This window comes from Cynocephalus volans, chromosome 17 (genome assembly GCF_027409185.1).
Source record: "Cynocephalus volans isolate mCynVol1 chromosome 17, mCynVol1.pri, whole genome shotgun sequence".
NCBI classification, from domain to species: Eukaryota; Metazoa; Chordata; class Mammalia; order Dermoptera; family Cynocephalidae; genus Cynocephalus; species Cynocephalus volans.
In genome coordinates, this window is record NC_084476.1 from 12,294,593 (window position 1) to 12,312,677 (window position 18,085).

The following is an 18,085-nucleotide window of genomic DNA, read 5'->3' on the forward strand; positions in this document are numbered from 1 at the left end:
TTCTTTCTGGGAACTGAGGAAGCAAAGTAGACTTAAAAATCCTTGTCTTCATTGAAGCTTACATTCTAGTCAGGTAATAAACATAAGTAAATTTATGTTAGAAAGTGATAAGTAGGATGGTGAAATTTTCAAGAGTGATAAAGGAAATCTTTTTGTTTTTTTAAAAAGATGACCGATGAGGGGATCTTAACCCTTGACTTGGTGTTGTCAGCACCACGCTCTCCCAAGTGAGCTAACCGGCCATCCCTATATAGGGATCCGAACCCGTGGCCTTGGTGTTATCAGCACCACACTCTCCCAAGTGAGCCACAGGCTGGCCCATTTTGTTTGTTTTTTGAGAGAACAATTTTTAAAAGTGATCAGGGTAGGCCTCATTTGGGAAGGTCCCATTTGCACAAATAGTTCATGATTCTTTGTCTTTTCTTTCTTTCTTTACTTTTTATTATGAAAATTTCAAACATGAACAGTTTAATGAACCCTTCTTGTACCCTTCACCCAGCTTCTACATTTTAAGGCATTACTTTAACCAAGGAAGAAGAAATGTAAAGGGACAATCGCCCAATGGGCTCAAGGTGACAATGGCTAAGAATTCCATTTTTTTTAAATGCATAATACCCTCCTTTATAAATATAAAAAGTTGAAGCCCCATATATTTAATTTTAGAATTCAGAAAAATTTAAATATGGAACTGAGACCAGAGCAGAGCAATGTGAAAGAGAACTTGTTTGTTTTCAAATTGCACAAACTCTCCCTGGAGATTCTGATAGTCTCTCGTCTCCTGTAAGAATCACTATAAACAAAGTAGAAAGCAAAAGATTGCAAGAAGTCAGTTATACACAAAACAAAATGAAGCACAATGAATTTTTTTCTTTTGTTATCCCTATATTTTTGCAGTTCATAAAGCAAGTATCTTGTCTATTTTACAGAAGAGAAAGCTGAAACCCAAAGAGCTATCCATTTATTCATAGTGATAGAGCTAGAACTAAAACTCAAATCTCCTAATCTCAGCCCAGTCTTCCCAGTAGCTCAGAATGCTTTCTAAAATGAACAAGAAAGAGAGATTTATATTTTGACACAAAAGATTATAGTATTTTTTTTTTTTTACTGTATCCCATACTGAAACCAGTAAATCAGTCAGCTCTAGCAAACTTTCATTTATTAATTATAAAAAATGCATAGGTCAGACATTTTATCTTTGATTTTAGTCAGGATACATTCTTTGCATGCATTTGTATTTCCTCCTAGAAAATGGTGCTCTCAAAACCTCTCAAAGCACAGAATTTATTGTACCCTTTATATTATAAACAAGTTGAAATGTTTTGAGATTATAGAAGCAAAGTGCAATCTAGTTGTGGAAGAAGTTTTCCTGATATAGAATCTGGGTTTTATTTTTTTCCCCCACTTGTGGCTACTTAATTTTCTTCATGCACTAGAATTCACTGAAACAGATTAGGTGGTAATTGTACTGAATTTAGTCAAGGCAAAGGGAAAAGTGACAAATCAGATTCATGTATCAATCATGGAGCCTTCTTTAACATTATCCTCCAAGTTTAATCTCTGACCTGACCTGTGTGATTTAGTAACTTTCTCTGAGAACCGGTTTGGATCCATTTGAAAAATCTTGTGCATAGTTATCCACGGAGACTTGTAATCAGGCTGATATACAGAGAACATTCTGGAATGGAAATATAGTAAGGTGCCATGGTCTGCAGACTTGGCCACTGCCAATGATTCAGAACCACCTCCCCGCCCTAAGTGAGTAACAGGTTTGATATGAGTATGAGTGCTATGAGTCTCCTAATGAGGTGCTGGGTGTGTATGTTCCTGTGTGTTTATTTGGAGAGTATAAAGGGTATTTACATTGAAGGCTCTTTTGTGGACCTTATTTATTTGAAATTCTTATTTTATTTGTAATCGCATGTGTATATTTTTGTGATGCTAAATGCAACCTCTATGTATACTTTTTGTATATATGTGTAAATATCTGTAAATACATTGGTATGCAATATACAGTATGTGTATATTATATACCCTTACCCATTATGGGCTGAATTTATTTAAGTTCTGTGAGGACATCCTAGTGGCATTGTTCATGCTGCTGTAATTAGGTTCTGGCTGTATCTCATTCATGAGCCTCTATTTTGAGGGGCTTGTGTTTGGATAAAATGGGCTAATTTGGAGTTCAAATTAGGACAGGAAGATCTTAAGAGAAAGCTGGACATTCTTACCTTTAAAATCATCTGCAAATTTCCATTTAAACTGATGATAAATTAGTGATATAAACCTGAAAAACCTAATTATGTGTCACTGATACATTAGCAGGTTCTTAAGTGGTATCAGTCCTTTACTTTCTTGCCCCATATTTGAGTACTATTACTGAATAGTTAATTATTTATATTGGGACTTAATCAAGGGGCCTTGGAAAAAACCCACTTTGGTCACATTTAAAAATAGATAGGAAAATGTCCTTTAAGTGAGGGAAATATGTTCCTAGTTGTCATTTCAATAACTGATACTAAGTTTGTCATTTCAATAACTGATACTGTTTTAATTTTGGAACAATTTTTTTTTCCATCAATGTGCCTCATTTTATGTGTCTCTGTGAGGCAGAAAAAGGGGCAATGGAAGGCCTAACCTAGGTAGGATGGAATTTAATGACAAAGAGGAGGTTGTTAATCTATATATTTGCAGCAGCTGTGATTAATTTAGTCCTGTCTTGGCATTTCCAACTATAGATTTTTCTTATTGGAATTGCATATCAAAGATGAGTATACTCATGTGAGAAGATGCTTCCAGTGAGTGAAATGTCTCCAGTTGTATTTCTGTGTCTCTGTGAGACCACTTGTGTTCTGCAATTTGATGATATATTCACACATGAAGTAGAATTCTTAATATTAGATGCATGGTGTGCTATAAAAGTCTGGGCCTTCAAACCTCTACCAAGGATGATAGGGTTGGGGAGGATAAGAGGATAGTACATATGTGTGATGCCAATTTGTGAATCTATGGAATATCACAAAATATCAATTTTTGATTACTCCTGTCTTCAGTTGAAATGTTTATTTGCGTGAGAGTGTAGGAGATGTTTAATATACACTTGAATACATTCACTACAGAAGTTCAGTTGAGGCTATTTTTGCAAAACAAAATATAACTGCAAAGCAACTTTTTACCTCATTATTTTTTAGAAGATTACATCTATCTGATCCAACATTAAATTATTTTAAAATAAAAAGAGAAATTAGTTCAGGAGTCAGTTTTACCACCCCAGAAATGTTACACTTGCCTCTTCATTGTATTTTTAATAAAATAGCCAACTATTCATAACACCTTTCAATTGCACATTACATTTAAAATAAAGTTATAATAGCCTTTTTCTTCAATAAGTCCTAAAATTTGGTAATATATTCTTTCTGAAAAATCAATGAAAACATCCATAGGATCTGATGTTCTGTTGTTTTAGTAATTTAGTTTATTTTTTTGCAATTGGAGAGTTAGCAGAGCAGGTATTATGCTATTTGATGTTCATGGAACTGACTCATGCTCATTGTGGATAATAAAGAGAGTAGCAGCAATGAGAAGTACAATGCATAAGAGTGACATTAGGAATACGACCTCTGATCCTAACAGACCCAGTAACTTTGCATTTGAAAAGATTGCTTAGAAAACTGAGCTCTTCCCCCCATTCTCCGGCACCCTTAAACATTGGTAATTCATACCTACTCCTGCCGTACCTCCCAGTCTTTCCTGGATACTGGGACCATTTTACTTAGAACAACAACAACAAAAAAAAAAACCCCAAAGCTATTCATCTTCCTCAAACTAGAATTTGAAAACATATTACACTATGACCCTGCTTCACTGTGGGGTTTTTTTGGTGGGGGGGGTGGCTGGCCTGTACGGGGATCCAAACCCATGACATTGGTGTTACCAGCACCACACTCTCTCAAGTGAGCTAACTGGCCAGCCACTTTCACTGAGTTTTGAACACAAAGACTTATTTAAGCATGCCTTATGTTTAAGGGAAAATAATTTATGTGTGAATGGAATCAATCACCTATTGACAGGAATGGTGTCAGGATAATGTACAGTGTATATGCCCTTTTAACTGGGGAAAGATACATGTACTAAATTAAGTATAACTAATTTGTTGGTGCCATAGAAATATTTCCTTTGGAATTCCGTAAACATGAAATGTTTTCTTAAGCTAAAATTGGTATTTTTCACTTATTAGTTTGGTTTAATTGACTTTTGACAAGAATTCCATTTTTACATAACATTGTTAATCACTGATTGAAGCACCATTTCTTAATTTTAAAATATTTTTGTTAATTTCTTTTGTGGTTTTTAAAATTATTTTTTAAATTAGTTATCAGGCTATTGTAAGCAATGTGATTTTTAAAAACTTATTTGAACAGTAGATTCAGAGTTTTTTAGTAGTTTGCAGTACATTATATTGCACACTATAGATTCACTTACTTAAGCCTGAATTGGGTCACAGAACAGATTATAAACTGGGAATATTTTTCCGATTTTGGTAGACACTTCCAGTCTGCATCCTAAGACAATCATCTTCTTAGGTCTAATATTGTTTATTGAGACATTGGTAATTTCAGGTGTCAGATTTTTACTTTTCTCATAGACTTATGGAATAAAATTAATAGGCTGAGTTATTATATCACTTTCAAAGTGAAGTACAGAATTATGGCTAGCCTTCTTATAGGTCTGCAGTAAACAATATTAAAATTTTTATATCACTAATATTCTTTTCTCTTTTGAAGCTGTTGTAAATGTCCACTTGTCCATGATTCAGAATTGAGATTTGTAAATATTACAATTTGAACCATAAATGTTCTCAAACACCAAATTGGTCCAAATAACCATTGTACAATGTGAAATAACTATATAATCCGCAAGTAAATACTTCCAAACCATGGAGAAATAACCACTGTATTTTTAAAAATCTTATTCCCCCCCTCCTTGGCATGCTATTAATTTTTTTCTAAATTAAAAGTATGTATCTTGAGGTATGAAAAATCTGCAGGAAAAAAGTGCTTAAAGTGTTTCAGTGCAATAAGAATTTTTTATTACTATTTCCTGAAAAATGGTTGTTGTTGTTTTTTAACTCTTGTTTCTTTATAATATTATCATTAAAAAGATCTATTGACTTGGTAAAATAGTTCAGAACTTGATTTTCATGGTTTTTTTATAGTTATCTGGATTTTTATAGTTATCTGGATGCATTTCTTTTGCCACATAGACCATATAGCTAGTTCTTCAGCTGTTTTTTTGTTTTTGATAAACCTTGCTGTTCAACAATCAGAGAGTCCTGTATTTTGGAGGACTCTTCTAGTTGAGGTAGAAAGGTCTTAGATAATAGGAAAGGCAGATACAATGTCCTAACTTTTTCATAGCAGAGCTTACAAGTGAAAGAATTTATCCAAATAGGTCATCTTAAATGTGTAGCACCAGCATGATAGTGATTTCATTAATCATTGTATCAGATGAAGCAGTTATAAATCATTTTTTATTCTGCTCTAAGTATTATTATAATTTCAGGCCACTTTATTATTTTCCCTGAGCAGTTTCCATTGTAAGGTTGAGAAGCCTTTTCTTTATTCAAATGATCACTAAAGGTTAAGATAATCAAATAGGAGTTAAAAATAACTTATGTTTGATCTTTTTTTCCTGAAAATAATGGTGTATCTATTGTCTACATTATGAAAATTAGGCAGAAATGCACTTGTTTAAATTATAGCAGAAATTACATTTGGAAAATATACTTACTTGATTTTCTAGTGGTGTGAAATACTTTTTTTAAAAAATTGTGCTTGTCTGTAACTGAAATGTTATAGAATTGTAACACTATAGGGATAATAGAGTTATATTTATTAGCTCTCCTCAAGAGATTGAAGCACAATAATTTTCATGTAATAATTCTTATCCAAGTGCTGCTAATCTGTTGTGCAAATAATGCCTAACTATTCACAAATCACTGTAATCACTGAGACATTGTCTTGTTGTTCATTTGTATTAAGACTGAGGTATTGTGGATTAATACTTTAGAACAAAATCTGTCAACTCATCTATTTTAGACAGCAAATCGTTTGGATTCATTAGTTTTTGTATGTATCAGTAGAATAAATTTTGAAGGGGCTATTTACTACCAGTTTAGATTAAGGGAGAAAATTCTATTGTCAACATCATTTGACTTGAACGTTGTGGTATTGTAAAAGTCTTGTCTGTTGCGTTTCTAAATTGCTTAAGCCATACATTCTCTTAAAGTTTTTTGTTTTGTTCCTTCCCAACAGCCTTTTTCTGTTTTGTGTGTTATGGTCAGTACTTCATAGATTTTAGAAATTGAGAAATTCTTGAAACATTTTCTCGAGTTGATCACTTTTGACTCTTGTATGATATGATTTGTCATAAAACATAGCAAGCCTTTCACTACTTCACTAAATGAATTTCAGAGTAAACACTGTGATTCTGCAGAGCGGATTCAGTAGGCTTTCCAATGTTTTCTTGTTATACAGTTCCTACCACTCTAAGGGCACTTAAGTACTAGAGGATGGAAAATTTAACATTGTTTTGATGTTTTTTGAATAACAAGATTACAGAATATTTGATTTTTGTTGTCAGTGTATTAAAAAAAATTGCATTGATAAATGTTCTCTAGGAATGTGACTATGTTCATCAGGTGTGAACTCTTGTAAATGAATTTTGTATCTTGAATCCACGTATATATTAAGTGTATCAACAATATAAAAATAAACATTATTTGCTTAAAGGTTTGGGTACTTCAGTATTGTTGACAGCTTAAGAACTAAACTGTTAGGGTTTGCTTCTTTCAGATAATACCTCAGATGCTTTAAATTATCTTGGGCTTGTGGATTTGATGCCTGTTCTTTTAGCTTATAAATTTCTTCTGAGTCCTGGTTTTGATTTTTCCCTGCCCTGCCTCTGGTGTTCAGAACTGGAACACGCGGAGGGAGGGGCTGTTGAAGAATTAGGTGGAACCAGCTGACCCTTGGGCTGGTGTTGGGTATAGGTCAGGCACTAGAGTTCCTTTAATGTGGAATGCCTGGCTTGGAGCTCCGAGACCTGAGTTAGGCTACTAATTTGCACTGTAACTTTTTTTTTTTTTTTTTTGACCGGTAAGGTGATCGCAACCCTCGGCACGGTGTGCTCTGCACCACGCTCAGCCAGTGAGTGCAGTCTCCCGAGTGAGCCACGGGCCGGCCCTGCACTGTAACTTTGAACAAGGCAGTTTTATCTCTTTGGACATTTTCCATTTGTCAAAAGGAGCCGGCCTGTTAAGTGGATAATGGAATTAATAATTTAGTGCGCTGCCTCCAGGGTGTTTTAAAACGAAATGCAATATATCAGAGTGAATTATATAACAAAGGTATGGTTCTGGAAACATTTCAGGAGTACGTTATATACGTACTGGCTGCGACGTAAAACGTATAATCCACAGTAGGTCGTAGACGCAAGTTAAAACACTAGTAACGTGCAAGGTCCCAGGACCAGTGTCTGGAGCCACAGGCTTCCCGGGGTCACCTACTACCCACTTACAAGGCGGCAGCGTAGGGGGCAGCGGGACTGGGATGCGTCGGTGGCGCCTGGCCAGGCGACGCCGCCAGGACCCAGGGTGTCCGTCCAACACAGCGCACGCCCGCACGGCACCGACTGGGTTCTTTCCCTTTTGCCACGAGGCTCCTCCCACTGTTCCCGCTCCGCACCGCCCTCTTTAAAAACAAAAAAGCAAAGAAAGGCCTCGGCGACCCAGTCGTCATCCGTGGGTCTGGCCGCTCGCTGACGTGGCGAGGCCGCCCGACGGAGCGCCCGACCCAAAGCCCCACGCCCTCTAGCCGTTCCTTCCCGGCAGCCGCCCGGAGCCTCACGCCGTAGCCTAACGGACCGCGCGCGGGCGCATGCGCGCGGCGCGGGCCAGCCCCGCGCGCAGGCACTTCCGGCGCGCTGGGGGCCTTGCGGTTCCGGGTCGCTGCTCGGCTCGCCGGCTGGCCGTGGGGGCTGGTGACGCGAGCAGGTGCTCACGAGAGGCCCCGGAGGCGGGGCTCTGCCGGCTGCCCAGAGAGCGGCAGGTGCGCGGGCCGGGGCTCCGGGACACGAGCAGGGCCCCTCATTCTCCGAGTTGTCTCGGTTTGTCCCTAAAGCGGCCCGGACGGGGTTGCCCAGGACCCAAGGCGGGGGGCCGTACCGGGGTGCTGCGAGGGGAGGGTGTGGACGGAGGCGAGCCGCAGCGGCCTGGGAGTCTGGAGCCTGGGGTTCCAGGTTTCCTCCCTTAGCGACCTCGGATAAGTCACTCTTTTCTGGGACTCAAATTTCCCTGCTGTCAAATGGGAGAGATGTTGAATCCTTCCTTCCTTTGACAGTACTAGCACGGGCGGGGCTGGAGCGAGCCTGAGGGACTGGAATCTGAACTGCCGTGGCAGGTACCTACCTGTCTCCTTCCCTCCCTGGGCGTTCAGGCGTCTTTTAGCCAACTTTGCCGTCCTTTTTCTCAGCTACTATCTTAGCACGAATCAAGGCTGTGTGACCAGACAGCCCAGCGTCTGGCCAGGTAAATAGTGTGTGACTGTGAGAATAAACTGAGAAGTAAATACCAACCCTGGGAAACCTTAATCTCATTCAGGTTGTTTTGCTAAGGGCTCCCAAGGAGAAGTGAGTTTCAGTACCTACTACAGTGAGCAATTCTATTCCTTGTGCCTGTAAGCGAAACTCTTAGGCAAATCACAAATGGTAAAGGACACCAGGGTGAGGGAGGGTAGCCCACTGAGAGTGTACTCTTCTTCCCCCACGTAATCCTCTCTTCCTTTCTCTTCCTCCTCTTCTCTCTCCCCACCTCCACCTAGCATTTTGGCCTTAAACTTAAAAGAAATATCCAGTGGATTTTATCTTTGTCTTCAGGCAGGACAGAATGCTTTGATCTCCAAGCTGTTTTAAATGTAGTAGAAAAACCAGGTGAGTAAGTGGTTTACAGACATTGAAGGTAAAGTTTTTGAAGAATTGTACAGACTTAATGGATGATCTGAAATGGTAAGAAGTTATTTGTTCATCTTGGAACAAAGCTTAGGTATACTTTACAAAACATGGTAAGTTAAAGTTGGAACCGGAATTAGTATTTCATACACCGTTGGGAGGAAAAGATGTTTGAATCTCATGTTGAATATCATTCTGAAAAAAAGAAATTGTGATTTGAGATTTTATCAAACTCAAGGAAAGTCACAACATTTCCAGGAAAGATTAAGTATATATCTCATACCTATATAACATAGTTGCCTAGCTTGACTGCTTTTTTCTAGGTTATGAGCTTTTTTTTAGGGAACAGCTGATTGCAAGCCACCCTGGAACATTAGAATGTCACAATTTTTCCCCATATTGAGTTACATATGTTCTTGCCTTTAAAAACAAAAAAAAACAAAAACCACTGCACTGTAGTCAAACTTATTATTGGAGGAAGGATTTGAAAGCATTAAGTCATGATTATGTGATGTTAATGTTTTGCCTGGGAAGTTTTACTAACTGTATTATAGGCCATAGCCAACATGGTGTAATAAAAATAGAGACTAGTGAGTCAAAGAGTTCTGTGTTCAAAGACCAGCCCTGCCACTTAGACACACAGTCTTTGGCAGGTTACTTCATCTCCTTAAGACTGGATTTCCTCATCTATATGTGTATACGAAGCACCTGAGTGCTTTGTAAATGTTTTGTAATTCTTTTCTATTAAGTGTACATGTAAGTTATGAAACTTAATTTTGAAACCTGAAGCTTAACATACCAACTCACATGTGAAAACCTTCCAGTGTTTAACTTAGAGTTGTCTCTTCCATCTGATTTATAGATACTGTGTTGCCATTAGCCCTTGGCCCACCTTTAAGTGGTAATGCAGCTGACTTGGATGTCTGAAACTCTTTAGGCACCTGTATTGAATCCAGATCACTGGCGTGAGGACTGCTGGAGTTATTCAAGAGTTAGTCATCCGTGCGGGATAGCCACACAACAAAAATGTTTGCTAAACTAAAGAAGAAAATTGCAGAAGAGACTGCTGTTGGTCAGAGGCCAGGAGGTGCTGCTAGGATCCCACGGTCAGTGAGCAAGGAATCAGTTGTCTCTATGGGAGCTGACTCAGGAGATGACTTTGTAAGTATCTTCTGTAGTTTTTTAGTTTGTGGTGCTGTCTCAGTATATGTTTTAAATAATATTGCAGAGAATCCTTCCAGTATATATTTTCTTTTATAATTGCATGATTATTTCATACCTTTTATAGTTTATAGGTGTACAGGATCCTGCACGACTGATTCTTCTTACTGTGAGATTTCTTTTTGTTAATGTTTGATTTGTTAATGTTAAGACACTCTGTTTTTTCCTATTTTTCTGTGAGTCCCTTTTCATATTCTCCTCTTTCCATATTCTCCATGTACATTGTCCTCTTCTACTGTTTTTCCATCTATATACCTTGTACATCTTTTACATTTCGTCTCTCCAAATGTCTGGGCCTGTTTTCTCTGTTTACATTATACGCAGACATACAATACTTTAAGTCATTGTTTAACAAGGTCTGTGAGTTGTGGTGTGGGGTTAGCCAGAATGTACTGTTTTATTGTGAAAGTTGATGGAAAAATGGCACCGATGGTGATTACAGTATGTCCCTTATTTGTAAAGTGCCTGTTGTTGGTAGGATTTCAAAAAATGAGGATGATGCTGTAAGAGAAATGTCATGCTTAAGGATTAAAATGTGTCTTTGGCATATGACAGGATCCTTTCAAGTTAGATAACCTTTTTAAAAAATGATTTATAATGCCTGATATACATAAAAGAATGTGAGTAGTATATATGTAAAGTATAAACTTATGTATATGTAAAGTATAAAGAATAAAGTAAATCTATCACCCATCGAAAGAAATAGAATATTATCAATACTGTTGAAGCCCCTTATGCTCTTCCCCAATTTCCTCTCCCCACTCCAAATGATCACTATCCTAGATTTTATCATTCCATTGCTTTTTAAAATATCTTACCAGATATGTATGTATTCATAAACAATTTATTGTTTAATACTATTTATTTTTGAACTTTATAAAAATGGTATACTGTAGTCTTCTTGGACTTTTTTTTTCTAACTCAACATGTTTCTAAAATGCCTCTGTGTCACATGAAACTGTAGTTCATTTATTTTTACTGCTGTGTAAGATTCCAGCAGTTGAAAAGACCACAGTTTATCTCTGTCTTCTCCTGGTGATAGACATTTGAGTTGTTTCCATGGTCAGATGAGTTTTCCTTCTTCTTTTATATACTGCCTGAATCCTGGATCAGATTACATGGCAGAAGCTATTAGGTTATTGGGGTGGAGCAATAATATTACCAGATCTAGACTATCAGTGGCTCCTATATGTAACAGGAAATATAAGTGCACACTTGATCATCAGACTGCAGGATATAGTTTTAATGCTGATTTCTGCAGCAGAAGGACCTGCTTTGCCTTCATGCTGTTATGCTAAATGAAGGCTCATTTAGAATGTATTACAGATATCAAATTGACCTGAATTCAGGAAATACTTCGCTTTGAGACTTCTTCTCAAGAAATCTATTTGAATTTACTATAGCCTGATTCTCACTCCCTATCTCCAGACTTTTATATCCAACTGCATATATTTCTCCAAACAGATGCCTTCCCTATGGCATCTCAAATTCTAAATTAACAAAATCGAATTCATTAACTCCATCTCCAAATGTTTATCGTCATCCTCCCAACTCACCAGCTAGAAACCTTGGAGGCATTTTAGATCCTCCCTTCTTTCACTTGTTGGCGTCCAGTGGAAGTATTTTGGCTTCCATTTCCTAAATGTCTCTCAAGCTTGCCTCTCTACTTCATCTACTAGTATGACACATTTACTAGTACTTCCATTTTATTTCAGGCTGCCTTTTTTGCTTGGACAAACGTAGTATCCTGTCTAAGCTCCCTGCCTCCAATAGCTCCCCAAAGTGATCTTTCTAAAAGCAGATCTGTTCATGTCTCTCCAATGCTTACAACTCAGTGGCTTCCCTTTCATCTTCAGGATGAAGTACAAACTCATTATGTAATGGTGTAATGGCTAATTGCCATGGTCTCATCACAGCTTACCTACCCAGCCTCATCTTACTCTACTTTCCTATTTCCTGTGCTACAGCCAGGTTGAATTTATTGCACTTCCTGAAATGGACCACATTCCTTCATGCCTACAAATATTTGCACATGCTGTTTCCTCTCCTGGAATATTTCTGTCTCTCCCATTTAATCCTACGTTCCTCTGACAGATTCTTGTGCATCCTTCAAGATTCAGCTCACATGTTACTTCCAGGAAGCCCCCTTGACCTGACCTGCCCCTTTTACAGCTTCTGACCCTTTACCCCTCCTGGCTGAGTTTGGTGCTTTATTTTCTTCCTGTGTTTGTAATAGCACCCTCTTAAACTGCGTTATTATTGATGATTTGCTTGTTTATCTCTCCCTCTAAACTGGGAACTTCATGAGGTAATAAAGTGTAGTCCTTAGGAAGTCAGGTCAGGTTATAGTGTTAGACCTGGATTTGATTCCCTGCTCCATCGTTATTGTGTGACTTTTGGCAAGTTCCTTCACTTTTCTACGCCTTAGTTTCCACATCTGTAAAATGGAGATAGGAACTGTATCTATCTTTATTTAAGTGTGTGTGTCAGGGGTCCCCAAGATCACCACCAGGTTCGATTATTCACTAGGAGGACTCACAGGACTCAGTCTATAGTTTACTCCTTGCTATCACTTATTACAGAGAAAGGATGCAAAGCATAATCAGTAAAGGGAAAGAGTGTGTGGAGCAAAGCTTGCAGGAAACCAGGTGCAAGTTTCCAAATGTCCTTTCCCAATGGAGTTAAATAGGACGAACTTAATTCCCCCAGCAATGAGTTGTGACACACATAAAATGTTGCCTATCAGGGAAGTTCATTAGAGACTTTGTGTCCAGGATCTTTATTGGAGGCTGGTCATATGGACACTGTCTGCCTGACATGTAGTAAAATTCCAGACTCCAGAAGGAAAGCAGGTGTTCAGCATAAATGATATTTTTGCACAAACAGTTTAAGCATAGTGAGCAATTCTTATCAGAAATGGTGGGAACCCTCCCAAAATCTAAGTTCCCAGATGCCAGCTTAGGGCCAATCATACAAGCAGAACTTCCTAAGGTTAGCAGTCTCAAGCCAGCAATGTTACCTCTTTTTTGCATAGCATAGAAAGCACTTAGCATTTTGCCAGGCTCTTGGTAAGCATTTCACAAGTAGCTGCCGCTGCTGTTTTAGGTAGGGGCTCTTTGTTTTACCACTGTTCCTAGTGCTTAGCACAATGCTGAGGCCTAGGTTGTCTCACTAACATTAATAATCATAACAACTTCTTATACTACTAATACTGTGATCTGAATGTTTATGTCCCCCCTAAATTTGTACGTTGAAACCTAATCCCCAGTGTGATGGTATTAGGGGGTGGGACCTTTGGGAGATGATTAGGTCACGGGAGAGGAGTCCTCATGAATGGAATTAGTGCCCTTATTAAGCCCTGGAGAGCTGCCTTGCCCCTTCCACATGTGAGGGCACAGCTAAAATGTGCCATCTATAAAACAGCAAGTGGGCCCTCACCAGACCCCAAATCTGCCAGTGCCTTGATCTTGTACTTCCCAGACTACAGAACTGTGAGGAGTGAATGTCTGTTGTTTGTAAGATACCCATTTTATGGTATTTTGTTATTGCAGCCTGAACAGACTAAGAGAACTGGTAATAGATGACACATATTAAAAAGTAATTATGTGCCTGGCTCTGTTTTGTGGATTTGACAATGATTTGTTTATTTAGTCCTCATCACAGCTCTGTGAGGTAGATCATATTTGTTATCTCAGTTTACAAATGAGGAAATCAAGGCACAGAGAAGTTGAGTAATTGGCCCAAGTTCTTTCAGCTTATAAGTGGTGAAGCTGGGACTTGAACTCAGGTCTTCTGACTCCAGAGACTCCTCTTAACTGTCCATTGCACTGCCTCTCAGTAAATATTGGATGGGAAGTGGTTTGACAGGTAAATACATGTTTAAGATGTATTTAAAATTCATTTAAAATGAATTGTTCAACCACATTTAAAAACATTTTGGGGATAAAATGGGGAAACATGATTAAAGACTGGGTACTATACAGTATTATTTTTAATTTGGTTATGTATGATAATGGTATTGCAGCTATGAAGAGGCATGTTCTTATTGTTTAGAAATGCTTAGAGGATTTAGGATGAAATGTCATGTCTGTTATTTAAACTACTTCAGCAAAATAAAAATTGAAGAAGCAAACATGGGAAAACATCAGCAATTGTTAAAGCAAATGGAGAGTGTTCATTCAGCCATTTTCCCTACTTTTCTGTATTTTGAAAAAATTTTAATAGAAAGTAAAAAGATTTTTAAAAGTGAGCTATTTTTTAGCACTAGCAAGCAGTGCCCAAAGTAATAGTGCTACCCATATGCTTTAAAATAATCTGGATTGTTGGGGGAAATAGATATCTCATTAATATATTGATTTATTGAAAGCATGTTATCTGCTAAAGTCTTTGATGCATCTTAGAGCTTTAGATTGACATCCCTTTGTTTTCTAGATGAAGATACTGAAACTTGATCAATATCAGTGAGATTCTTAGTCATAGACCAGCCTATGATCCCTCATTGGAGAGCCTTTTCCCCTTTATCCCAGGACTTTACCTTTGGAAAAATAGTGTGACTTTTTTTATCATTGCAAATATATTTTTATGTACTTGATCTAAAACAGTCATAACGGATTTATTTACCATCTTTTATTCTCATAGCATGCACATGCACACATACGTGCGTGCGTACACACAGGTGCACACAATTTATCTGCTTAGCATCGCATCTCTTCACATTATAAAGAGAGATAGTGTCACTTCCACTTTACAGGTAGAGAAGACCAGTTATCTTAAGAAGCTTTTTAGTGATCCCAATTACTTAAAGTGTATCCAAACCTAAAATAAGAATTGTCACTTTCTGGCTCAGTACTATGGTCTCACACTATTGAAAACCCACATATGAAGACAACCTCTCCTTGCATCTGTCTCAACAGGCTTCTGATGGAAGCAGCTCCAGAGAAGATCTTTCATCTCAACTTTTGAGAAGGAACGAACAGATACGGAAATTGGAGGCCAGACTTTCTGGTATGTCTAAGAACTCACAGAAAGCAAACAGGAAACTTGCCTTGTCTGGCTCTCTATTGGTATAAAATAGCCATATAGTATAGCTTTATAGTTATTTTGTTGTATCATTTTGATCTTCTTTGTCAGAAAGGAGCAACTTGTACCCCCTTTGTTCCCTTCTTTTTTTAGTGTACTAAATAGTGTAAATTCAAAACTTAATTGAAAATGTATTAAAAATCACACACACACGGTTTTCTGCTCCTGAGGTTTCTAGCCATGGATATAAAAGATATTAAAAGTATAAGGCTGGCTTATTGACTTAGTTGGTTAGAGTGCAGTGTTGATAACATGAAGGTTGAGGGTTTGATCCCTGTACCTGCCAGCTGCCAAAAAAAAAAAAAAAAAATGGTATATGTAGAATAGATTTGACCATCTTCCACCATTAGCATATCTGCTTTCAGGTGGAGAGGGAGAGGTGCTAGTATTTATAGAGAATGGCCAACAAATGTTGGATTCATCAGGTCCAGAGAGGGTTTGGTGCTATGTTGCCACTTGCTACAGCTTATGTCACCTGTGTAAGTATTGTTCTGGTTCTTCAGGCCACTTTTCAAGGGTATTTCTAACTTCAACACCTGTATAGAAGCTGTAACTCATTATGTCTTTTGTGTGCAGTTTACACAGCTACCGTATTATCCTTTGCCTGAGCAGGGCATGTTTGTGATAGAATTGTGAGTTCTTATTTTGGTTTCTGCCAGTGGATGCATTTTGAAAGCTTCATCCTGTGAAGTGATCCATGGCTTCTATGTTTCTTTTTGTCCCTTGGCCTTATGCCCATTTTACTAGCATGAAAGCAGTATACCAAAATTCACCAAATTGTACATGAAATATTTGCATTTTTGTAGCTGTCAAATGTTCATAGCATAACTCACAACTATCAGTTAATCATTTTATCCTCACTATGGCCTTATTAGGCTTAGCAAGGTTAAGGTCACACAAGTAGCAAGTGGTAGAGCTGGGATCCAAACCCAGATTTATTTGATGCTAGAGTCCATACTCTTAATTACAGTCTGCTTTAAACTCAATTGTTACTATCTTGTTACTACTACCTGTAATTAATATCAGTGATGGAGGTGAAATAACCTTACATTTGCTTAATGTTGGGGAGATAGTTAGAAAATAATATATGTACCTTCCCTAATACAAAAGGAAAAATAATCGGGTTTGACTTATGTTAGAGAAGGGACAGGGAAGAGAGCTGACATTTACTGAACACACTTGTGTCCAAGTATTGTCCTACAGGCTTGTTATGAATAATAATAGCAATAACAACTGTAGCAGCCACATTTTATTAACCATTGTGTGCCAAGCACTTAAGGCGTATACATAATTTATTATCTGATACATCCTTTGAGGTAGGTACAATTAATATCATCATTTCATATACGAACAAACTAATACTTAGGATCAATAATTTGGTCTGAAGTCCTTAATGTTCCCAGCTAAGGACTGACAGAGTTGAGATTTGAACTACTGTCTACTTTTTCACTATACCATACTATCTTCTTTGGCCACCCAGGTAATTAATTCTGACTTTCATCTTTAAAATGGCATAGGTAACTCAATTTCTATGTAGAAAGGGAGCTCACTTTTGTAGAGAATTAGTGCTTTTACCATAAAGACAGTACTGGACTAAGGTGTTTGCTATTGCCCTAACTGCTGTTGCTCAGTTGTGTGGATGACAGGAGAGCTGTTCAGTGAGTTCTTTTTGATCTGTCCTCCTGCTGAGGCTGGAAAGGGAAGTGAAAACTGAGATTTGAAATTAAGTAATGAGATAATACTATGTTTTTCATAGAGCATTTCTGATAACCAGGCCAAGCCTAATTCTTGTTCTCTATCAAAGCTAAGCAAATATGCCTGTTTGTATTCACCATCTATACCATGAATAGTTTGTACTTTACCTGTTTGCCTGTGTTGTTCATTGTTAATGGGAGGCTGTCCGCCTAGTTTTCCTTAACAGGAACAGTTTTCAGGTTGAGAAAATCATCATCATTTTCACTCATTTTTTTTGTTTAATTAACTTCCTTTCCTGATGTTTGTCCATTCCTGGTATGTGCATCACCCTCCTCACCCAAGACTATGCTGAACAGGTCCGAAACTTGCAGAAGATAAAAGAGAAGCTTGAAATTGCATTAGAAAAACACCAGGATTGTACGTATTTTTTTCCTGCTTCTTTAAATCTTTTTAGGGTTTAGTTTTTTGAAATGAAACAATAGTGTATGGTTAAGATTATCCTTCATCAGAGCTCAAATCTTTATTTTATAAGTAGCTTACTACTTAATGAGGTTGATATAACATGTGTCTGATATTTATAAGTATACAGCGTGTGTTTATGTTGTATTATGGGCATGCTTCTTAGGTGGAGACAATTACCTGTATTGCTTGTTTCTGACCAGTTGACCCATTTATTGGCTGTCCTTAGGTTTTAGTAAAATCTAGTACCTGACCCTGAAGTCTAGATGAGGAGACAGGTTGTAGCCATAGCTTCATTACTGCTGTGTTGAGTAACTGGGGAAACCTCTTTACTCTCAGAACAATAGAGCATACGTTTTGTTCAGTCTATCCTAAGTCATATGTTCTCCTTTGGATACCATCCAAGAAAGTTGCTAACAGAAGTAGAAACTTTTTTTGTTTGTTTGTTTATGTGATATATTTTTAAGGAAACTACAATAAAAGGAAGGTTTTTTGTTTTGCTTTGTTTTTGTTTTTAATTCTGATAAAATGGTAGTAGCCATCACTTTAGCAACAACGTGGGTGTTTTCTGGCAACCTGCCTAACTCAGGTTCTGTCATTGTACCATTAAAAAGTTAACTTTTGGCAT

General features: G+C 37.7%; 1 protein-coding gene across 9 annotated transcripts in view; it reads left to right on the forward strand.

Moving 5' to 3' along the window:
- The first annotated feature begins 8,012 nt into the window (after positions 1-8,012).
- Positions 8,013-18,085, forward strand: part of GOLGA1 (golgin A1) — a 54,255-nt gene continuing 44,182 nt past the window's right edge. For 2 of the 9 annotated variants that reach the window (XR_010022180.1, XM_063082103.1), the window contains exons 1-6: positions 8,013-8,105; positions 8,397-8,584; positions 8,877-8,985; positions 9,941-10,164; positions 15,138-15,228; positions 17,341-17,415. Coding sequence is in view for 8 of the 9 variants with exons in the window: in XM_063082103.1 (XP_062938173.1) it covers positions 10,030-10,164; positions 15,138-15,228; positions 17,341-17,415 (301 nt within the window). In the remaining variant the exon portion in view is untranslated. The remainder of the gene's footprint in view (positions 8,106-8,396; positions 8,585-8,876; positions 8,986-9,940; positions 10,165-15,137; positions 15,229-17,340; positions 17,416-18,085) is intronic. The other 7 variants (XM_063082106.1, XM_063082105.1, XM_063082108.1 and 4 more) reach the window with 7 other exon arrangements.